Here is a 25,411-nt window from a genome sequence, read left to right on the forward strand (position 1 = left end):
TGACCATGTTTGTCTCTGAAGTAAAGGCTGGACTACAATAGAGCTGTTTGGAGCAGTTGGTGAACAGTGTTTTCTGTTGGAGATGGTAAGTCCCTTTGGGGGGGACTTTGGGCTTTTTCACTTTGTAAACCTATAACATGCACAAAAAAGATATATAACACAATAAAGGAAATGGAAAAAGCCAAAAATCATAATATGAGCACTTTAAGGAAATATGCTAAGTTGAAATACTATGTTTTCTAACAATGCTAAAGCCAGTATTTTCTTCTTTTGAAATTTCCGTTCCATGACGCAATGTGTGTTTGTGTTTTGGCCTGTGTGTTGTTGGCTAAATATTGGAGATGCTTTAAAATTTGGAGACATCTTAGAGCCGAAAAAGACACACAGTTGACTAATGTCCTCCTAAACAGGTAAGCGTTGAACTTCATTAATTTATGTCACAGCTAACGTAGGGATAGACATTTTCAGTCAACATTCATGTGCTCACATTAAATTATATAGAGTAACGCTACGCTGAAGTGTTCCTGACTGGTGCAAACGCCGCTATGCTAATACACGCTAACTGCTAACGTAGGATCCATGACATATGCCAGAAACCACAAGTTTGACTTCCTCATAATGGAAACATGCAATGTAACTTTGGCAAAACACCCCGTAGCCTGAATTGTTGGATTGGGACACCGTGTTCTTAGCTAACGTTATGTTATTGTGGCTAACGTTACCATCGCCAGCTTCACGGTTATATGTTGGACAGTAAGAGGATTCCCACTTTCTTACAAACTGGCATGCAACCATAATGTGTAATGTACTGACTGTACAGTGACAAGCTGTATAACGGGGTCTGGAAGTAGTAGTAGCGACTATCTCCTCCCTCCCGAAATAGTTTCCCCGCGTCTGTTCAGCGGGCGTAGCCCACAGACAGTAACTGTGCCCTGGGTAGAGACGACCGTGAGGTCGCGGTCTTTTTAGCGACTGTTGCAGTGATGTTAAGCCCAGAAAAGGTGGCTGTCAGTCGCGCACAAAGCTCCGCAAGGTCGCGGTCTTTTTAGCGGTCATTGTTGTTACAGTTAGTCGATAAAAAGTCACTGTCAGCCGCGTACAGAGCTCGCGAGAGCACAGGCTTTTATCAGCGTCAACATAGCAGCATCTAGCAACTCCGCTGCACTGTGGAGTAATGTCTGGCAATGCGAGACTAGCATCAAGCTAACGTTGACATTGTGTGACGTTGGGTTTAGCGTTCTCAACACCTGGCAACCCCCTTGAACTTCGACGCTGGGGAGGAGGGGCCGGGGGGGAGACGACTTTTTCAGTATTTAGAATTTGCAGTAACCATTTTAAACGCTAGGTGTCAGTATTACATATTGCACCTTTAAGTCATATTTTATGAAAAGAAAAGTCAAAACTTCTCTGATCTCAGCTTGTTAAATGTGAATATTTGGTAACACTTTACTTGAAGGTATCTACATAAGAGTGACATGACAGTGTCATGTGTTCATAACACTGTCATGTTTCTGACATTTTATAGACCAAACAACTAATCCATTAATCGGGAAAATAATCTACAGATTAATCGTGAATGAAAAATAATCGTTAGTTACATCCCCACTTTCTTTTAAATCATCAGTGCTGCAAATATATATACAATATATAACAAAAGAGGTGTCTGTATTCGCTCCAGAGCTAGTCACTGTCTCCCTTGCTCTGACCGTTTTATCTAACAAAATTACTCAAACTTTTTAATCGATTTATAAAAATAGTTGAAAATTAATTTAACTTAAATGTAATTAAACTAATCGATTACTCTTTGCAGCTCGTATCAGCATCTGGACATCGTGCTCAGAAATTGTGTCAGAAATATAGATTTTTGTATGTCACTGAATACATGTTTGCCTTCTTGTACATGGAGGCTTTAGGACCCAGAAGGCTCAGCTCTCTCCGTGCTCTCCGCTGTTAGGACTAATGCCACTGCTGCTGGCTTTCTGTCTCTCTCTCTCTGTCCCTGTTTCGGATAGACAGAGTGGCTGCCTGCTGGATCTCTGCCCTTCCCTCTTTTCCTCTTTTTTTTTTTTTCCTCCGGACATGGAGATCAAAGGCCCAGAGACTCCCAGCATCCAACAGCAGATGGAGGGCTGCCACAGACTACCAGCAAGCCAAACTAAGTCTCATTCCCCGAAAGCACTGCAGCTGTCGGAGTAGTTTCCTCCCGAGTTTTCTGCCCACCTGTGCAGAGGGGAAACACAGAAGTGATACCTTTTTCCTGGTTAATCTCAATGTTTTCTTCTGATCGCAGCCTCGTCCCTGCGCCCAGAGCTCCAGGCTCTGAACTCTGAGTCTCCTCCCCCTTTTTCTCTTTCACTCGTTCAGCTGTCACTCTGTCTGTCACCCTCAGGATATCCCCTTCCCTCTTTCTAGGGTTTCATAATGCATCGGGATCTCATTCAAAGGCACGGGTGGATTTCATCCCCCTGCTTTCTCCTTGTTTGAGAATATGGACGAGTATTGAGTGTTACTTCAGCATGAATCAACAGACTGGGGTCATGGCAATAAGCGAAAGGTCACAGGCCGGTGCCTCACACAGCCTCGAACTTAACTTTGAATAACTAGATACAGAAATATTGTTTTATTTTTGTCATTTTTTTGGCACTGTTTTTTAAGCTGAGTTCAGTTTTTTTTCGGAAGCAGTTTTGTATGTGTGTTTCTTGGATCTATCACATTTACAATCATGGGAAATGCAGCAGGCAGCATGGAGGTATCCCAGGGAAGGAGGGCAAGGCGGTGTCGGCCCCCCCAGGTTCCACGGGCTCCCAGAAACGAACCGCGAAACTCCCGATGCCACCTGAGGAAGAACTGGAGCGACGCTTCGGTGCAGTGCTGGTGAGTTGTGACTTTCTGTGTATGTCAGCTCTCAACGTAGAGAAGAAAAAGAGCACAAGGCACATGTCAGAACGAAACAAAAAGAATTCGGAATATGTAGGAAATGTACACGTTCTCAGGACAAGCTTATCACAGTGCCAGGTACACAATGCCACTGTGGAAAGGTACATAAGAGGTCCTTTATACTGGAGCTTGCTGCAGCAATAGGGCTTACTGCATGGTCTGCTGGAGAAAGAATGATCTGTTTACAATTTAATAAAAAAGCTGCAACTACTTTTCCTTCATCACAGTCAGAATCAAATTCAGTTCATAAAGAATCCCTCTTATATTGCATTAGTCTTTTAGAGAAGGTTAAATGTTACAAAGAGTTGTTTACATGGCTAAAAGTATGTGGACACCATGACGACACATTTTGGGTGCACTTAGTTTGGTCTAAGCCTCTTATTACCCAATCGAGAGAAATCCTAATCCTACAGTATACAGTGACATTCCAGCCAATTGTGGGCTTTCAATTTTGAGTGTTTGTCCCTTTGCTGTTTCAATGTCAATCAATAAGCACTTAGTCTATATGCTCGATGTTCCACTTCCGGGATTGCTCCGTTGCAGACGAAAATTTCGCCGGATTTCACTCATTTAGGCCGGATGTCCTTTGCCTTGGGTTTCCTTTGTGTTGGCGTTCTAACCTCCGGTGGATTTGTGAGGACTATGGTTAACTGCTCCTCAGATCTCTGCAGGGTAAATCCAGACAGCTAGCTAGACCATCTGTCCAATCTGAGTTTTCTCTCGCGCGACTAAAACAACTTTTGAACGTACACACGTTCCACCAAAACAAGTTCCTTCCCTAGGCTATTTTGCAGAGGCACCATTGCTCCGTACAGCGCTTAGACGACTGTGATTGGTTTGAAGAAATGCCAATAAACCAGAGCACGTTTTTCTCCCATCCCGGAATGCTGTGTGCAATAGCCAGACCCTCCTCCGCAGCGCTGCGGTTGAGGAAGGTCTGGCAAAGCGAGACTACTAAGCACTAAGCCTATTGAAATGCTTTATTCCAGTGTGGTGTGAAAGAACTTGACTGGTCTGCTCAGAGGCCTGACCTTAACCCCATCCAACACCGATTGTGAGCCAGACCTTATTTCCCTAAATCAGTGCCCCAACGAAAGGTCCTCCAAACTAAAATGAGAAAATAATATTAATTTCTGATTGTCACGAGTATTTTCTGATGTGAGGCCACTGCTGGCAGGATGACATGGTGTGTTTGTGCCTTCCTGTCACACATTCTTTGTATCTACTTTTGTTTCGATACAATTTACAGGTACTAGAAAGATCATGTCTACACCAACAGAAGAAGAGTTTTCTTTTCTGTTCTTTTCGTGCTGAAATTTGGATGAAATCTTTGTCTTCTTTTTCCGTTTTCAAAATGTTTTTTATCAACATCTGGTGGAAAGCCTAAGACACCAGAGGAGTGGCTGTTACAGCAGCAGATTAACGCCCCTGTTTTGGGAATGACATATCCAACAAACGCGTGGTGTTTTCTTGATGTGTCCACATACTTTTGGCCAAGTCCTGTAACTGGAGACATGAACTTACTGTAGTGTGTTGTGGACACAAGTCCGTATGAATTCAACCCTGTTTTAAGTAAAACACATTTGCGATGTCATGGAGAAGTACTGTACTACATGCAATCCTAAGCGTAACGGTGACATCTGTGATTGGTGGAGCTGGCTGTTACAATGGAAATGTTTATTGCACCTGCGAACTGGCTAATGAGCTTCTGCCACTGAAGTCTATGATTGTTTCTCTGTACGCAACCTTGTACCTTTGCCTTTTTTTGCCGTTTTCAAAGTGTTCTTTTGCACCGAATCAAATGTTTTATGGTCGCAATTCATCTCGTACCTTGGCTTGGTTCCAGGCTTAAAACTCCTTATTGAATGGAAGCATTTTCTAAAACGTCAATTGAGATACCGAATGAGGCTGTTCAAAAAGTGAGCCGTCCAATATTAACTCTATTCTGTGTGTGTCCTTGCGTTGAATGCATTTGTATTCATCATAAAACACTTGCAAGGCTTAGCGAGAAGTCTCTTTCTTCACTGGCTTCGCTGGTGCATAACAGCCACCTGTAGATGAGTGGAATAGTGTGACACCATTGGCTCCATAGCCAGGTTCAACGTCTAGTGGAAAGCCTAAGACACCAGAGGAGTGGCTGTTAACAGCAGCATATTAACGCCCCCCCCCCCCGGTTTGAGAATGACATATTCAACCAACGTGGTGTTTTGTTGATGTGTCCACATGCTTTCGGCCAAGTCCTGTAACTGGAGACGTTAACTTACTTCAGCTGATTGGCCTCGTGGTCAGTAGCAGTGGGCTGTGGTTGTACTTATTGTAAATCACTCACGCTGAGCCATTTAACCAATTCGTGAAGAGGGGGGGGGGGTGGACATAGGGGAGCTTCTACAGAGGGAAAATGTTGGACATGGCGTATGACTTGCTAGTGGTACCATGGTTCTGTGAATATGATCCTGTCATATACACTGAACAATGGTAATTGTAATTTTGCTTTCTGTTAGTTTTTTTTGTCTCTCATAGTATAAGAGTTGTGTTTGTTGTGGGTTGGGTCAGGGGGGAGGGACTTGTCAAATGGAAGTTTTATCATAAGCAAACCTAAATCAATAAAGACATTGTTTAAAAAGAAAAGATAATCATTTAATCCTTGGTTTTGTTCATTGAAGGAGGGCTTCAGGTTTTTGTAATAAAGTATACAAACATGCTAGATGTAAATTCTACTGTTTTATTGCCTGGCTTTCTACGACTCAAAGTAGTCGGGGGCGACCTCTAGCTCACCCAGTAAGAGCGTGCGCCCCATAGGCCGAGTCCTTTGCAGCGGCCCGGGTTTGAGTCCGACCTGCGGCCCTTTTCTGCGTGTCATCCCCCCATCTCTCTCTCTCCCACCTTTCCTGTCTATCCACTGTCACTATCAAATAAAGGGAAAAACCCCAAAAGAGAACATTAAAAAAAATGTTGTCGTATGCTACAAGCATTCCTCAACCGTAACTTGATTTTCTCTTCATTGCTTCCTTCCCTGAGCTGTTGGTTGACATCATGTGCGACTGGCCTCATGCCTCCGTGGTGACAGTCAGAAGAAAAACAAGGGCGAGCCAGATTTGAGTCTGACAACGCAGCTATGTTCAACTTGTGGCCGGGCCACTTCCTCCGTGATGGACTGCATTCCTTTTGTCATTCGTCTCCGAGCCTCTGAGGTGCATGATGGTATGTGAAATCATGTCGAGCGCTGATCTGTGATTTGATGTGAGCAATGAAACGTAAACAAACAGGCCTGAGGTTTATTGTCGGCGAGCGTACTTAACAGGAAACAGCCTCCCACTTACCCTCCTGAAGGTGAATGGCAATCAATTAAAGCCCTGATTAATGCTGCTCCCTTCCACTGAGGCAGTTCAATCAATGAGTGGGAGCATAAAACACTCCCTGTTAGCGCAGAACCCAAAACTCTCATTATCTCTGCTGAAGAGCTAATAGGGTGGGGTTTTTTTTCAATAGGAAATCTCTGAACCATACACTGTGAAAGCCTGACATTTTCTGATGATTTAAATTTGGTTAAATTCACCCATTCAATTATATTTTCAATCATATTATATTCCTACCCATTCTGGCCCCCTAAAAATGAACAGGCGTGTCATCTAAAGCTGAAATACATGACAGTACATGGCCAAAAGTATGTGGACGCCTGAACTGTGCATCCATATGTGGTAGGTGAACATCTCATTTCATTACTCTGTACACAGTGTTCCAGTTCATCCCAAAGGTGTTGGATGGTGTTGAGGTCATAGCTCTGTGCAGACCATTTAAGTCATTCGTGGTCTATCGGTGGATTTCTGAGGACTATGGTTAACTGCTCCTCAGATCTCTGCAGGGTAAATCCAGACAGCTAGCTAGACTATCTGTCCAATCTGAGTTTTCTGTTGCACGACTAAAACTACTTTTGTACGCACACGTTCCACCAAAACAAGTTCCTTCCCGAGGCTATTTTGCAGAGGTACAGTAGCGCCTCCGGCGCTTAGCACCGCCCACGACAATTGTGATTGGTTTATAGACGAGCCAATAAACCAGAGCGTGTTCTTCTCCCATCCTGGACTCACCAGACTTTCCTCCGTCAAACCATTTCTTTATGGAGCTGGCTTTGTGCAACGAGAGCGCTGTCATGTTGAAACATGAAAGAAGAACACAAACCGTTGCCACAAAGTTTGAAGCTGAACTTTGAACTAAGGAGTGAGGACCAAACCAAGTACAGTACACCCAAAGTGTGTCGTCAGTAGTGTCTACATACTTTTGGGCATACCGTATAGTGTATAACTCTGTAACGTTTAACCTTCTCTAAAAACAATCTAATGACATATAAAAGTGATTCTTTATAAACATGGTATTCTAAGCTGATGCATTTATCTTTTTATGCTGTAGCATTAAGATTTACCATCACTAGAACTGAGAGGGCCCAAACCATGAAAAACAGACCCACATGAAAAGAAATTTACAACAAAACGAATGTGGATCAGGGTCTACTCATCCTTCTGGCCACATAATGCAGTGCAGTAGCACAGAGGTTCCCAAACTTTTTCTGCACGGCCCTCCTTTGGTAGTACAGATATTTTCAAGACTGATTCTAGTTGAAACAGCCTGTTTGTTCACATAATGTTGATATGATATCTATCTCCTCATCTAATACAGATAATATTCCTGTCTCCTGTTTTGCATGGAGAAAGGTGTTTACATATGTTTGTTTACTTGCAGTGCATATCCATATTTTACATAATAATTGGAATTGGAATATGTGTTGCAGCGGACCGGTGTGTGTGTGTGTGTGTGTGTGTGTGTGTGTGTGTGGAGGTGTTTGTGGGGTCATGGGATGGCCGCTGCAATGAATTAATGTGACAACTGCATACCTCTGGTGCCAACTGCTGCAGGTTTTTCTGCTTTCAGCATGTGTGTGGCTGCATTGGTGTGTGTTTGTATGAGTGTGCGGCCTTTTTATGCGCAAGGGGGGGAAAAAAAAAACAACGGCGTCACTCTGCAGCAGTTTAACTGCACACTGCATCTGAAATCATTTCTCCTCCCCACCCTGTGCTGAACACATTCCCAGCGAGCTTTTTGCTACATCACTATTGTATCCCACCAAATATATACAGTAAGATGATCTTCCTCAACAACCCCCCTCCCCCTCATCCAGTCGCCCCTCCATCTTCTGCTGAGTCTGCAGGGCAAATCTCCTCTGTTAAATGGAGAAGATACTCTGTCTGCATACAAACCAGCCGTGTGTGTGTGTGTGTGTGTGTGTGTGTGTGTGTGTGTGTGTGTGTGTGAGAGAGAGAGAGAGGAATTAAAAAAAATAACTTTTTCTTAATCATGAGTATAATGGACACTGTTGATTTTTATTCATTTTGAACATGCAAGAACTAAAGAAGCCCCCTTATATAAGCATTTTCTGAAATGTGTGTGTGTGAGAGGAAGTAAAAGTGAGGGATGCCGCAAACTGTCACTGGTTTCATCCTGCAGAGGCTCAAAGGGACAAGAGAGAGAGAGAGAGAGAGAGAGAGAGAAAGTGGCAGACTTCCCTCTGAGGTTTAGATCTGGAGGGTGGAGGATAGTGTGTGTGATTGCTGGCACATTTGCATGTATCTGCAGTGTCTATGTGCGGTAGAAGCCAGTGGGTTTCATTTGTGAGCAGCTTCGGTTGATGCTTTATTGATATTGAATATTGAATGCGTCTTGATGCCACTGCAGTGTTTTCAAACTGAGAGAACCAAAACCTAAATCTGCTCAGTACTGGACATGAGTCCGATAACTAACGTGTTCAAAGGCTTCGGTCACATCCAAATTTACATGGAGCCCTTTTCCCTCAGTGTTTTACATAACACTTTGCATATTTCCCAACAGGGAATGCGGCAGTGGGTGGAATTGTAAATGTACATCTGTGTACTATTTGTGTAGTGTATTTACAGACTGAGACAGAAAGAAAAAGGACAGAACGTTGAATCACTTTTAGCTGGTTAAGAAGTTGAGATATTTTAATATAGTGATGGTGTGATAAGTGATAAAGTTACTATATGTAACTTTTAAATGTTTCTGAAACTGTGTAATGGTCCATCTGATGATCATAAATGACCTGTAACAGCAAACGAGACTAACAGTGAAAAGAAGAATATAGTTTTTTATTAGTGCCTCTGCCCGGGTCCGATTTTTCCTGCAAAGTCACAAAATAATCTACGGCAGGTAGACGGCGCTAAAGTAACACATTCTGAAGGGTCACAGATTTTGTCTGAACACCGGAGAAGCCTGTAAATCCAGCCAGGTAAAAGGTAGCAGGAGATGTCTTTATTTAGTCCTAATTGTATTTTAATTTCATTTTAGAAGTTATCTGTTGTAGTTATGGCTGATACTGGGGCAGGGCCATCGCAGAAAAGAATGAAATTTAATGAACCACTAAAAGGTAAAGTGAAAGAGGATGGCCAAAACCGAGTCAATCAGGTCAGGCTTTGAGCAGATGGAGACAATTACGGGATTGTAAATGATTCAAAAACGTCCCAGAATTGGCCCTTAGGTATCATATGTCTATTCCATTCATAAAATAACTTTACAATGCGCGATGAGGTTGTACGTCAGTAGCCGACATTAAATGACGTCCCCCCTTCCTTTTAAAGCGGACCTTTTAGTCCGTGTTTGTGTTGGCTTACTGTTTCCTTGTCCCTTGTCTCCCTGTACTTGTGTAAAGTCAATGGGTTCAATGAAATGCGCTATATAAGTTATTACTGCGTTGGTTGCTACAACAATCTCTTAAAGGAAAAATCCGTTCGTCGCTCGACTGATCGTGACTGTTTTCCCAAGATGGCGCCTGCCTGTATACGTGAACGGTACTGTCTTTATAAACTATCTTTTTAATAAACTGTCTGTACACTTATAAAGTTACCGTGGAGGTGCGGTGCTATTTGAGCCTTGATAGTTGTATAGAAATAGCGATTTCTTTTTACTTTATCCGTGCCTCGACGACTAGCGCTATAAGCTAATTAGCGGTTTGAGCTAAAACTGGTCACATTCGATTAGCATGAAAACAAATCCCAGAGAACGGTCGACTCGGTACACATGTGTTATTAACCCCTAGGGTCATTTTGCGCCGGATTTGTCCTTTAATGCTTTGGTTCGTGACAGTGATAACGTTAACCGGTTTCTCTCACGATACATCCAAATTAGGCTAAGTTACCGTATGACGCACAGAAATGCAACGATGCGTCTGTAACTTATTCTCTTATTGTAAATTAATGATTTTCTGTTTGACCAATACATTCATTGTGACTATGACTTCTCGGTAACGCTAACTCAGTACTGTACAGTGCTCAATACAGCACCTTTACCACAGCAGGTGTGGTAAAAACTAGCGATGCACCAAATCCAGATTTTTGGGGCCAAATACTGAATCCACTGGTTAAGATTTTGCCGAAGCCGAATACCAAATCCTCCTCCCATCCTCAGTCCATGAACCCATTAACACATGAATGAAGTCAACAGGGACTGTCCTTCCTTTGCCGTACCTGAAGTTGCTGCATTCTGGCTGCTGTCTGGAGATTCCTTCGTGCACAACTCGTATTCTTTCAGATGTTTCAGACCAGATGTTGTAACAGCGGCCATGTTGTGTATAGTTTAGGGTCCTCGCCACCACCAGACCAATCAGCATTGAACAGATTGAACATGTAGCTGGACTTGAACGGTCTTCTTTTGACTGAAAGTTCTGCCAAACAACAACTTTTTCTGCTCACCAGTTCCATGTCCACTTTCTCACAGCCTGCTGCATTGAACGCTCCACCTACGTAAACACCTTCCCGTAATCAAGGAAGCATAGGGTTCGGTTCGGTGGAAAAAAATTCTAAGGTTCAGCAGAGACCGAACCACGCCAAAATGCCCAACATTCAGCCGAAGCTGAATCCTGGATTCGGTGCATCCCTAGTAAAAACACTATCACTTTTGTCCAAAGCGGCCGCTAGAATCAACACAAGCTGAAAGTTATATATAGCCACTTTAACTCGTCTGAATGAACAGAATGTTGGAGACATTATCTCTACAAATGAGTTTGAAGCCGATCTTGGCTTACACCTTTTACATTTCATTTGCTAAGAAATCAATTAGCAGGATTACGCCTACACCTGATAAAGAAATATGTCTGAAAGAAAAAATAGGGAGTGCTGCACTGGATCAAGTTTGGAAGAGGATTAGGTGCCAATGTGAAAAAAAAAAAAGTAGTTTAAAGAGTTTAAAGTGCTCATATTATACTCATTTTCAGGTTCATAATTGTATTTAGAGGTTGTATCAGAATAGGTTATATATATATATATCTCTTGTATGAAGTGAATTTGGATTTCTTTTTTTAAAGATAATTTTTTTGGGCTTTTCTCGCCTTTAATGGACAGGACAGCTAGGTGAGAGAGAGGAAGACATGCAGGAAATTGTCACAGGTCGGACTCGAACTCTGAACCTCTGTCTCGAGGCATAAACCCCTATGTGCGCCTGCTCTACCCACTGAGCCAACCTGACCACAGAAATTTTGATTTATTTTTCTATGTCTATATTGTTTTCGATATGGCACACCGCATGGCCAAAAGTCTGTATAAATGTCTGTTCTGTCACCATGTCTCTCTGAAGAACTGAACAAAGAATAGAGCCACTTTTTATTTATTTTTTAGATGATGAAACTTCAAAACAAGTGAGATCCCAAAACACAGCTGTGATTACAACTTATTGCCATAGCTGTCGCCTAAGAGAACAAAACGGTGATCTTTGAGATTTTAATTTTAAGCTTGTCTCGTTCTCCATCTCTAAATCCCCTGGCATTTTCTTAAATGTATATTACAGTGCATTCAGCAATGATGGGAACATATAACTCCGAGCTATTTCCTGCCAAATAAACATATTGATCGAGAAATGTGTTTTAATGCGATTTTAATGTGATCCATTGGAATCAGATTACATGCGAAACCGACACAGCCGTATGCTGCATGAGACGGGAGGAAGAGGGAGAGGAAGGAGAGCCCAGATTTAGCAGTAATTATTCAGCCACTGCTGCAAACGCAGCTTGTTTTCTGTTCACATGATAATTCCATTGACCCGTCAGCACGTTTAGGTATTCAGGAATGCATCACTGTGCATCGACAAAACCGTCCCACTTCTGTCTGCTGAATCCAACACATTGTCTCCCTGCTGCCAGTTTTGAGCCTCATGTTCTGTTTTCAGTGTTGTTTTAACCCTTGTGTTGTCTTCCCATCGACCACGTAACTTTTAGTTTTGTTTGGAGTCAAAATTTTAAATGAAAACTTTTCTTTCAACATTTTGTTGTTCTTTTTAGAAACTTGTCACTTTACCCGATGTTGTTGATTTTTTTTTTCCAGGTTTTTTTGTCACTATTTCCAACGTTTTTGTCGGATTTTTTTTCCAGCAATTATTTTGATTTTTCTTTGGGATGTTTTTGTTGATTTCTTTTTTTTTTCAGTGATTTTTTTTTTGTTAGATTTTTATTCCAGGTTTTTTGTCACTATTTCCGATGTTTTTTTCAATTTTTTTCCAGAATTTTTCTGATATTTCTGTCGATTTTTATTTATTTTTTTCAGGAATTTTTTTAATATTTTTGTAGATTTTTTTTCCAGCAACTTTTGGGATATTTTTTTCTCACGTTTTTGAAGCTTCTTCCAAAAAATTTTCAACCTTCTTTTTCAAATACGACAAAATTAAATAAAACACCCAAATTCAATAAAAGTAGTGAACTGATAATTTATTTTACTTGTGAAGAGTAATGGTTGTATGGAACCATCCACGTTATTTTCTCTGACAATTTGGTTGAAAGAAACCCCAAATTTCTGAAATGGAAACACTTTATTTTTTTTAAATGGGTCAAATTTGACCGGAGGACAAGAGGAGGGTTAACCTGTGCTAAATAGACTTGGCATACATGTTAACAGCAGGTGTAAAGGTCCCTGGCTTTTTAAATGCCACTTAAATCAGCATCGTTGAGAAGCAGAGTTGGATGGATTTGTAAGCCTGGAACACACTGAGGCAATTACTGTGCAGGTTGTCACGGAGAGTTGACACGCAATTTGAGCGTGACAACATGCTTTCACACTTATGGTGTGTGTGTAAAACGATCCCACGGCTGTCAGTGATGAAAATTAGACTCATTCAAATATGAAACGTGATCGTTGGGTTCCCTCACAGGTGGTATTTTGCATTTCTGACCCCACTAGAGCAGAGTGGCTTCACCTTCTCCACCAGGGACTGATGGGGTCATCTGGTCAGATGCTGACGTGCACTCCTATTGGTGCTTTGTTTGCGTGATTGGTTATGAGAAAAGCAGCTTGGATATTTTATATACCTAAAATGTCCCTGTCAGTTTAAGTGTACGCTGTATTTAGAATATTTTCAGCGCCTTACCTTGCTGCTCTCTTCAGACCCACCAGACTCCTTTAACAACAGCAACTAGCTTTTTGTTCTCACTTTACCGGTCTGGCAAGTAAAAAGAAAATGATCTACTTGCCTGAAGTCAATCTTTACTTGCCCCTGTACAATTTTGTTTTTTCTAGAGTAAAAACATTTTAAAAAACAAGGGGGAAAACCCATCAAAAAAGCTTACCGTGTTGGTACTCCTGCCAACACAGATCCAAAACTGATCCCCTTTTTCAAAAGATGATAGTCCCTTTTGTACTCATAATTATTTAATGTCATAAAGAAATACTTGAATGCAAGTTTCAGCGGCTTTAAACCTTTTCCCTTAAAGTACCAGAGTGAACTTACATAGTTTTTCTGTGATGTAACCAGCACGTATTGACCCACCCGGCTCGATTCATCAGACCTGATTTATCAGATTCACATCCAGCCTCACAACACCATTGATTTACTGTGCTAGTTGGGATTATGCAGTGCCCCTGTTTTTCAGCGCGGCACGTGTGGTGTCCACACAGTAGCTTTCTATGTGTTCCAGTATTAAGACGGCCTCGTTCATTCAGAAATAGATAACATGAATGTCTCTTTATCTCAAAAAAGTGTTTGATTGTTACAGCTGCACCTAACAATTATTTCCACTGGCGATTAATCTGTGGTTTGGTCTCTGAAATGTTAGAAAATGGTGAAAAATGTGGATCGGTGTTTGCCAAAAGCCCAAGATGACGTCCTCAAATGTCTTGTTTTGTCCACAACTCAAAAGATATTCAGTTTCCTGTCACAGAGGAGGGAAGAAACTAGAAACATATTCACATTTAACAAGCTGGAATCAGAGAAGTTTGACTTTTTCTTTTCATATAAAATGACTCAAACCGATCTTTGTTGGAAATGTCAAATAGCTAAAGGTACTTTGATGCATGCCCTTTGGGATTGTCCGGTGATCTCTGTTTTTTGGTGCAGTGTTTTAAGTTACATGCAGGGTTGGTTATCCTATAATCTGCCCAAATCACCTAGACTATGTTTACTCGGAGACAAAAGAGAAGTGCCAATGTTAAATAAACATACTTTTAGAGCGTTAAATACTGCTTTGGTAACATGCTCCCGACTCATTTTGAAATTTTGGAAGAACTCTCATGCCCCAACACTTGCAAGCAATGCTGCGTGCGAAAAGATGCTGGGAAGACTACATTGTACGAATGAAACCATGAAGGAACAATGGGACAATTTCTGCACCTACTTGTCTGCAATGTAATTTGAACAGAAATCAGCTGTTTTCAGAGATTTACATTGAACCTCACTGTTGTTGTGTTTTTGTTTTTTTTTGTTGCTGTTTCTTTGTTATAAAATAAAAAACTCAATAAATATTTGAATTATAAAAAAATAAAAAAATTACTCAAACCGTTTAATCGATTATTAAAATAGTTGGTGATTAATTTCAAGGGGAACTATGCAGTTATTTTAGCTTGGTTTAACTTAACTGAACAGCTTCGGAGTCATTGGAATGGTTATAGGACTTTTTTTTCGGCTTGAATGGTGGTCGTCTCGCTCCCCCCTAGAGTCTGTGAGCGGAAAAACCAGCCTGGCAACTTTCGGTCGGCGTCCGGAAGTATCACATGATATCAGGTCTAACAGATTGCTTCACGGCACCGCACACATACGCCCATTCAGGAACCGGCCAACAAGGTAGCAATGGAGTTTTTCACACTATCATCATGGCTGAGCCGGCAAAAAAGAAGCGAGTTTTTACGACAGCGTTGCCAAATATCTATTCCGAAGCTGTAGGGGGAGCTCCATAGAGAAACCTGCCAGCAAAAAGTGAGAAAACAGCAAAGAAACAGAAATGGCCAAAACTGCATAGCGCCCCTTTAATAGTGCACAACTAATCGTTTAAGCTCTGCAGCTCTAATGATTGTGTAATTATTTCATCTTATAAAAGACCAACTCCCATTTAACATCAGGTTATGTGGTTCAGCTGGGGCTTTTCTCTGAGGCCCGGAGGGTAAAGTAAAAGTAACCAAACGGCCGGACATTCCTCAGCTGACTACGTGAGTCCGATGGAGTCGCTCAGCTTCAGCTTAGAGAGCAGGAGGGGAACAGGAGGAACAGAAGATATGAGGAGGATATGTAACGTTTCAGCAAAGTGAGGAGATAGCTGACTGTGTGCCGTCCTTGAGTGGGTGTCTCTCGTCGACTAGCCCAGTTTGGGGGGGGTGTGTGTGAGTGTGTGAGGGAGAAAGGAATTAAAAAAATGACTTTTTCTTAATCATGAGTATAATGGACACTGTTGATTTTGATTCATTTTGAACATGTAACAACTAAAGAAGCCCCCTTATATAAGCATTTTCTGAAAATGTGTGTGTGTGTGTGTGCGTCTGTGTGTGTGTGTGTGTGTGTGTGTGTTATAATTAGTACAGCTGATGTGTGCTGGAATCTGTTATATGGTAAATCACAAGTCTTATACGATATGATACAACTTTGTCAGTTTACACTGAAATTCATTTTGCGTTCCCGAGCAGCTATGCTCAAAAAAAGAAAAGAAAAGTAGACACGAGTCAGACAACAATTACACATAGAATTTAGTAGAAAATATATATATATATGTATATATATGATTTTGATTAAATTCAGGCCGCCTGGGAATCGATTTGAGACAATATCTTTTGCTCATTTAACACAATCACTTACTGTTATATCAAAGTGTGATTTGGCACTTGTATTACTGAGCTCTTCCAGACATTTGTATGAAAAACAAACAATTATTTTTAATAAAATAATGAATTTCAAAATAAAGGCGCATCTTAAAGATGATAATGTTTCGATATGTTCACATTGAATCCATGACGCTGGATCTTTGATCATTGAATCAATGTATCGATCCAGATTGATCAGCTACACCCTGGAGTGTGTGTGTGTGTGTGTGTGTGTGTGTGTGTGTGTGTGTGTGTGTGTGTGTGTGTGTGTGTGTGTGTGTGTGTGTGTGTGTGTGTGTGTGTGTGGTGAGAGTCTTCCATCACAACTTCTCAGAAACTAAGTGAAGAATACCAAGGATGAAACTTTATCCAAGGTTTTTTTTATTTTATTTTTTTTTAAATGTATCATCCAGATAAACGGAGTTGTCGTTGACCACATCAGCTGACACAAGCATTTACTTTACTCGTGAATTGAATTATGGTCTCTTTGATCTTTGACTCCAAATTGTATATCTCACCCACCTACATTACAGGGGCATGTGGGTTTTGCTACGGCTTGGTTGAAACTGTTTGCAACAGGCTTTGAGATATGTTTTCTCTCATTTGGTGGGTGTGTCTCTCGTTTATTGGCACAGAGTGATTGACTTTTTTTATTTTTATTTTATTCAACCTTTATTTATTCAGGGAAGGTTCACTGGGAGGCAGCCTCTCTTTTGCAGGAACGCCCTGATCACATTCACACAGTTACACATTCCTACCTGGAAGCTGCCCGGTACAACCACAGTCTGACCTGCTGGCCACTGAGCAGCTCCACTGGAGCAGGTGGAGGTTAAGGGCCTTGCTCAGGGGCACCTCAGCGCTGCTCTTTCATTTCCCCACCCAGATTTTATCCTGTCGGTCTGGGGATTGAACAGACGACCTCCCGGTCACAAGCTCTCTTCTCTAACCTTTACCCAGAGCATCAGAAACATGTATGTAAACTCTTGGTAATAAACGGGCCTAGGGCGTTTTGTCGGGGCTGAAACGTGGCCCAGGACTGTGTCTGCTTAGTTTGAGGATAACGTGAGAGTTTATGGGTGCAGTATTATACCTGTCTTTGAAAATCTGAAAAATATTTCGAGAAGGCATACTAACTGTTATGTGGGAACAGTTTGTTTTAGATACTATTTACCAAAAAATGCACGTTTCCTTTTCTTCTACAGCATACATACAGTATGTGCTTTGTAAGTGACGGGTCCACAAAAGGTAGACATTTATGTTGTGGGTTTTTGTTAATACATTGCTTTATGTTTGTGTATTATTCAGGATGTCGTTGATTCTCTGTTTACGTACACATAGACTTCTTTGCATATAACTGATCAAATCATGTAAAAATGCTTAAAGCAGCAGTAGTTACCTTTCTATCATTGGCTAACTTAAGTTTAGGATTCATATCAGGCCTTCAGGCATTCATATCTAAACAATTAGTGTAAATAATGTCCATTATAAAAATATTTCCCGCTATGCAGCACGTTTACGTTTTCCGACATATTCTGCACCTTTTTCTCTCTCTCTGTGTTTTCAGAACACAATGAATCTTCCTCCAGACAAGGTGAAGATCCTCAGTCAGTATGACAACGAGAAGAAGTGGGACCTGATCTGTGACCAGGTGGGTCTGCTCTCTAGATTCACTGGCCAGTCTGTCATCATGCTCTTCTCTCTGCTTCCTTTAAAAAAATAAATTAAAAAAAGCCATTTTAAGGCACATGTTTTGTGGGCGGTGGACAGACAGTATAAGCATTTGTAGGCCAATCAATATACACTGACGCACTGAATACTAAACATCAGAAACAACTCAATCCTCGCGCACACACACACACACACGCAGATGGACACAGTGTGAATACAATGTATTTGTATTTGTGGTGTCACAGTTGAGCTCCAGGCTTCAGGAGAGTGAGCAGGAGGCTCACACAAAACACACACACACACACACACACAAAACCTCATTAATATTGTACATCGCCATAGGAACCAGCGGGAGGTCCATAACAACCTGTTACATGATTGGAGAGTGACAGAAGCCACCTGTTACTATCATACAATGGCTCACTCAAGCTTTTCTTAAATGGAAAATTATCATAATTGCACAAAAATGGAAGCCGAATGATTCCACTTTGATCTCTGTAAGCTGTCACTGGGTTTTTTTCTTCTGGTGACACGGTTTAAAAATAGATTCGGTGGCCTAAAGTAGGACTGCTTCAGCTGGACTGTGTGTTAGTGTAACGGCTGCACCTCTGTAGAGTAATTTCTGGAAGCTTGTGATCGAAATCCATTTGCATAACAGACCCTGTGTAATCAAAAACTGATTTCTGCCCTCTGGGTCCCACTTCCCTCTCACTGCAGCACTGCAATCAAATATAAGTAGAGTGTGTGTGTGTGTGTGTGTGTGTGTGTGTGTGTGTGTGTGTGTGTGTGTGTGTGTGTGTGTGTGTGTGCGTGCGCGTGCGTGCGTGTGTGTGTGTGTGTGTTCAGGAGCGTTTTCAAGTGAAGAATCCACCATCCGCCTACTTGGAGAAGCTGAGGAGTCATCTGGATCATGGAGGAGTCAGTCGGAAGGTACGACCCAACAAACTCAAGTCCCACACCTCAGTTTAAAGTTCAGTTTCTGTTTTGACGTGGAGAAAAAAAAGGCTTTTATCGCCATATTTCCGGAAAAATGTAGTTGATAAAATTCTTCACCTTCCTGTGGCGGAGAATGGAAACAGCAGTTGATACCGCCGGCATTGTGTCTGCACACTGACTTGCTTCTCAGATCTGATCTTCAGCTTTTACTGTTGACACAAATATTTGCGAGAAGTTTGACCTACCTGGAGCTGCCTTTTACACCAATGTTATCCCGTAGTCAAACAGCAACTGCAGCTCTTATGTATGGTGCCGTTAGTGATGTAAAGATGGTTTAATACACAGATTGACTCTCGTCTGAAGAAACTAAATTTGACTGAGCCTTCAAACCATCAGGAATGTGTTCTTTTGGCCGTCCGACTTGAGAAAAACTATCTATTTCCACTCAGTATTTGCCAGATAATAGTATCAGGGCTACCTGTGCCCAGCTGGTTGATCATCGCTGCTTTTGCAGAGCTGTCCATAAAAGCAAAAATACAAACAATCATTTAGGTATGTAGTCGTCTGTAACTTGGATTGTTCCACATTTCAATCACCAATCCTACTCAGTGTCCCTCTTCTTCAGTATCACTCCAGCATTTAAATAGGCATAGTAATGTTTAAACAGTACTTTGTAGATGTTAAACTGTCCAGTAAAAAACTGACACAGTGAAAAAGAAATGTAGATACCTTCAAGGAAAGGGTAACCAACATAAGAGTGATATGACGCGGTCGTGAACGTGTAATAATTATTCTGAACAAGTCATAAACGTTTATGACATAACGCTTCTTTTAGCAAGTGTCATTCAGTTTTTATCATGACAAGTTAGCGTCTCCTGCTCCAGATTCCCCAACCGTGGTCAGAAAACACAGGAGGAGGCGCTTTGTTCGACTCTAGAGTCGCTCCGAAGCTAATCGCCGTCACTCTCTCCCTTCTCCCTCGCTCTACCACCCACACACCCCATACACACACATATGCCGGCTTGACGCACACACCAGCGCACAAGTATAAACATCAGGCCACTTACGTAGGGTAGGGCGAAAGCTCTGCGTGGAGCCTCCTCAGGACCATAAAACGGCCTTTAGGGTTAGGGTGTCGTGTTCATGACAGTGTCATGTCACTCTTATATATAAATATAATTTATATTATGGTTAATTACTTTCGCTGTTATGTAATTACATATTTTTCAATCTAATTTCACGTCAATTACTTACATTACAGTATTTTTTTTGCACTATGGCCACCTCACTTTACTTAAATACTTTTTATATAATGCCACTTTACATTCATTCAGTGTTTTTTTTTTTTTTGCTCATTGTCTGTTGTTTGCCTGTTTGTTTGTTCGGTTGTTTGTTGGTTTGTTTTTATTGTGGAAAAACTGCTGCTGTAATAAGTGAATTTCCCCATTGTGGGATAAATAAAGTATTATCTAATCTAATCTTATGTAGATACCATCAAGTAAAGTGTTACCAAAATGATTAGATTTAGATTCTGGCAAGAAGCTTTCGCTGTGACTATTTAATTTCATCCATTTATGATTGATCAGGAGATCAGAAAGTATTTAGGAAAGGAATGTATTGAGCTATTAAATGACCATTGAGGAATTCTGTACTTTTTTTTTTTTTTAAATACAGTCTTTGTTGTTTGTTTCACTGTCAGGAAGCTTTTGTTTTTAATGTGATTGCTTATTAAGTCCACATCAAACTGCCCTGACATCTTCTACATTTACTGAATAATGAAGCATTTGCTGAATTCACAACTTCCCCGCGTGTGTTCCTGTCAGTTTAAGAGACGTGTCCAGGAGTCCACTCAGATCCTGAGAGAGTTGGAGATTTCCCTGAGGACCAATCACATAGGGTGAGTCGCTCTCCGATTCGCAAAGGCTTTGTCGACTTGTTCAAACCCTCGTTAGAGGACAGAAGCTGAATATATCGCACAAATTCAAGTCGGGCAAATAAATTCTGACAATCGCTTCAAAAACATCTGAGACTCTGAAGGAGATTTAAATTATGAAGATGTGTGTCTACGTGTGAATACACTATGTTACATTGGAGTGTTTAAAAAGCTTCTTGGACACATTAGTGTTGACTGCAAATCATTTTTCACACATTAAATTAAAATTGTAACACGTAACGTAGGTGATACCTGAATGGTGCTTTGCAACTTATTAAAGGTCCCATGGCATGAAAATTTCACTTTGAGGTTTTTTAACATTAATATGCGTTCCCCCAGCCTGCCTTTGGTCCCCCAGTGGCTAGAAATGGTGATAGGTTTAAACCGAGCCCTGGGTATCCTGCTCTGCCTTTGAGAAAATGAAAGCTCAGATGGGCCGATTTGTCATAAGGGGAAAGGTTACCTCCCCTTTCTCTGCTTTGCCCGCCGCCCACAGATGCCCAGAGAATTTGGCCCGCCCATGAGGAAATAGAGCTACAACCGTGGCCACAAGCTGGTCAAGGCTACATCCCCACCCTCCACCTTGCCCCCCCTCTCTTCTCCTCAATAGCTACAGACACAGAAAAGGCACATCCTAAGGAAAGCTCATTGTGCGACTGGCTCTAGTGGCTGTAGTTCTGCACCAAGGCTGAATTTCGGTAAAGAGACTTCAGATACAGTATTAGAGGACCACTAAGGCCTATATAAAAGAGACTTCAGATACAGTATTAGGGGACCACTAAGGCCTATATAAAAGAGACTTCAGATACAGTATTAGGGGACCACTAAGGCCTATATAAAGAGACTTCAGATACAGTATTAGGGGACCACTAAGGCCTATATAAAAGAGACTTCAGATACAGTATTAGGGGACCACTAATGCCTATATAAAAGAGACTTCAGATACAGTATTAGGGGACCACTAAGGTCTATATAAAAGAGACTTCAGATACAGTATTAGGGGACCACTAAGGTCTATATAAAAGAGACTTCAGATACAGTATTAGGGACCACTAAGGTTTATATAAAAGAGACTTCAGATACAGTATTAGGGGACCACTAAGGTCTATATAAAAGAGACTTCAGATACAGTATTAGGGGACCACTAAGGTCTATATAAAAGAGACTTCAGATACAGTATTAGGGGACCACTAAGGTCTATATAAAAGAGTCTTCAGATACAGTATTAGGGGACCACTAAGGTCTATATAAAAGAGACTTCAGATACAGTATTAGGGGACCACTAAGGTTTATAAAAAAGAGACTTCAGATACAGTATTAGGGGACCACTAAGGTCTATATAAAAGAGACTTCAGATACAGTATTAGGGGACCACTAAGGTTTATATAAAAGAGACTTCAGATACAGTATTAGGGGACCACTAAGGCCTTGTATATAAAACTATCCAAAGAGCACCATGTCATGGGACCTTTAATAGAACACATTTCTGGTTGGAGACCAGATGTTTGTGTCTGACAGGGCATGTTTTTCACTTTAGTTTGTGATTTACAAAAATCTGAAATGTAAGTGCAGCACCGGAGCAATCCCGGAAGTGGAACGTCATGGATATAGACTAATTAGCTTGGAAACCTGATGTACCTGTTGGGCCACAGACTAAAGAAAATGTCACCAGCCAAACCAGCAGTCAGTCTGACCTGCGGTGACATGTTGCTGTTCCTAACGCTAGACTCGGTTTATCAAAGACGCTAGCAAAGCAACGCAGTACAGAAAATAAAAAAGTAATAGGACTTGAAATACTGAACATCCAGTATTCACCAAGAAAAATCATACATTGAGTTAAATCTATTAAATTCTAATTAAACGCAAAAGAAGTATGATTTATATTTGAAATTGATGATATTGGCAGACTTTTGTTGATATATTGTTGTCCTATCACAGCGTGTTGTGAAGTTTGTGTCACTGAGTGGAAATGTATTTGCCTCTTGCAGCTGGGCTCAGGAGTTCCTAAACGAGGAGAACCAAGGCTTAGATGTTCTTGTGGATTATCTGTCCGTCGCCCACAGAGTTGTCACGTACGTATCGGCTTGAAAAACCGTTATCTGTCATTCCTGGAACAGTCGAGTCTTAACTACGTCAGTCTTATCTCCTTCCCACAGCCACAACTGTATCAAACTATCTCACGAATGCCACCTCAGGCTACATTTGTTTGAGCTCTGATTCTGTGACTCACAGGTATGACGTGGACACTTTGGAGAATGGCACGCTGCCCACAGACAAAAACAAGACTGCGGACAAGTCAGTGGAAGATCTGAACACAAGTGCCAGCAACTCACCTAGTCACAGTGCCTCGAAGGCCAGCAAGGCCTTCACAGTCAGGTACGGGGGGGGTAATGATTGATGGGTTCTAATGGTGGAGATAGAGTCGATGTCCCAGCGAGGGCTGGGCAATAAATCAATATAAATCAATATCATGCTAAGAGACCAGATATCATCTTAGATTTTGGATATCGTAATATGACATAAGTGTCTTTGCCATTGTCATTTTCTGAACTTCCCAGACTATTGTAGCTGCTCTATTATTTGCCTTTACCCACTTAGTCATTATATCCACATTACTGATGATTATTTATGAAAAATCTCATTGTGTAAATATTTTGTGAAAGCACCAATTGTCAACCCTACATCTATGACGCGATATAGATATCGAGGTATTTGGTAAAAAAACATCGCGATATTTGATTTTCTCCATATCGCCCAGCCCTAGTCCTAGCTAAGAAGGACTGAGAGATTCATCTGTCTGTATGGATATGTGTCATGTACAGGTATAGACCCAATTACAATGTTTGTTATATTATAATAACTTCCGATTGAAAACTCCTGCGTCGCGCACATACAATTTAACGGCTTTGAGCCAACAGGGGGCGAGATACAACTGGATATACTCTCATCTCCATCCGAAATACATGTTTGATGCTTTCATATGTCAACACTTTGACTAAAGTTAGCTTGGTAGCCTCGCATTGCCAGACCTTCCTCCACAGCGCTGCAAAGGAGGGTCTGGCTAGTCCACACAGCATTCTGGGATGGAAGAAAAACGTGCTCTGGTTTATTGGCATTTCTTTAAACCAATCACAATCGTCATGGGTGGCGCCAAGTGCCGCACGAAGCCGCTGTAAAATAGCCTCGGGAAGAAACTTGTTTTGGTGGAACGTGTGTACGTTCAAAAGTAGTTTTAGTCGTGCAACAGAAAACTCTGATTGGACAGATAGTCTAGCTAGCTGTCTGGATTTACCCTGCAGAGATCTGAGGAGCAGTTAACCGTAGTCCTCACAAATCCACCGGAGGTTAGAACGCCAACACAAAGACAGAGGAAGGGGACGGACATCGGCGAAAAGACATGCATCCAGCGGAATTTCCTGCGGCACCGGAGCAGTCCCTTAAGAGGAACGTCATGGATATAGACTAATTAGCTTGGAAACCTGATGTACCTGTTGGGCCACAGACTAAAGAAAATGACCAGCGGTGACATGTTGCTGTTCCTAACGCTGGACTCGGTTTATCAAAGACGCTAGCAAAGCAACGCAGTACAGAAAATAAAAAAAAGTAATAGGACTTGAAATACTGAACATCAAGTAAGAATGATGTATATTGATTATATGATTTATATTTTAAATGGATGATATTGGCGGACTTTTGTCGATGTATTGTTGTCCTATCACAGTCAGGTTATCTTCATGTTGTTAGGTGGTTTGATGTCTGAAAGCAGAAATATTTAGCTTTACAGAATTTTTTTTTTTTACTGTAGTCAGAAAACAATTTAATAAGTCCTGACAGCAAACCACACCGAACACATGAACTCTGCAGGTTTTACACACGCGCACGTGCGCACACACACACACACACACACACACACACACACACACACACACACACACACACATTCTTAGACATCTAATCTTTCTGATCTGAAGTGACTGCATTCCTGTCATAGTGCAGTGGCCTCTTGTTCAGACTGCGTGTTGTTCAAGAGTGAATGTGTGAAATGTCGGAGCGACACTCAAACCTGTCGTTAGACAAAGTGGGAGTTTCCAGTTTAACTGTGCAACTCATTTTATCCGCGTTGATCTACAACTTTGCTGTGTACCTCGCCGTGTCATAATCTGAGATAAGATGATTGATATATGGATCCAAGCGGGCACATCAAATCATGGCAGTTTTCACAAAAAAAGATCATGTGTGAGCCTACTGAGTGGTTAATGAAGATATAGTTACGCTTTACTTGAATGTATCTACATTAGAGTGACATGACACTGTCATGAACTTGTCATAATCATTATAAACAAACGTTTATGACATAACGCTTCTGTCAGTGTCATTCGGTTTTTGTCATGACAAGTTATGGAGTTAGGGTTAGGGTTCATGTGTCATGTTCATGTCACTCTTATGTAGATACCTTCAAGTAAAGTGTTACCGAATATATATATTTTAGTGTAGGTGTCAGGACAACAAAGCTGTGACTGCAGCACCTCTCACCTTCAGATTCGACTCTCTCCCAAACAGGAAAGCCCCGAGGACTTCTCGTGTTGTGAGCCAGACAGACGACGTTCATCTCTGCATCATGTGTTTACGTGCCATCATGAACTATCAGGTATTTCAAAAACACACATCGAGTAGTAAAAAAATAATGGCCTCTCATTTATTTGTCCCGTCTTGACAGAAATGTATCAAACTAGGGCTGCACAATATATCGTTTTTTTTTACTGCCATCGCGATATCAACTGGCACAATAAACACATCGAGAAAGACTGCGATGTATCACGAAAGAAAC

At 41.4% G+C, this 25,411-nt stretch overlaps 1 protein-coding gene across 1 annotated transcript in view; it reads left to right on the plus strand.

The window, feature by feature from the left end:
- The first annotated feature begins 2,040 nt into the window (after positions 1 to 2,040).
- The window catches only part of fmnl1b (formin-like 1b), a 51,008-nt gene continuing 27,637 nt past the window's right edge, over positions 2,041 to 25,411 (plus strand). The window contains 8 exon segments of the mRNA XM_039789282.1: positions 2,041 to 2,753; positions 2,756 to 2,874; positions 17,611 to 17,694; positions 18,561 to 18,644; positions 20,474 to 20,547; positions 22,572 to 22,655; positions 22,816 to 22,959; positions 25,144 to 25,231. Coding sequence (XP_039645216.1) covers positions 2,723 to 2,753; positions 2,756 to 2,874; positions 17,611 to 17,694; positions 18,561 to 18,644; positions 20,474 to 20,547; positions 22,572 to 22,655; positions 22,816 to 22,959; positions 25,144 to 25,231 — 708 coding nt within the window. The 5' untranslated portion in view covers positions 2,041 to 2,722.

The sequence above is a fragment of the Perca fluviatilis genome, chromosome 21 (assembly GCF_010015445.1).
Source record: "Perca fluviatilis chromosome 21, GENO_Pfluv_1.0, whole genome shotgun sequence".
Classification (NCBI taxonomy): Eukaryota; Metazoa; Chordata; class Actinopteri; order Perciformes; family Percidae; genus Perca; species Perca fluviatilis.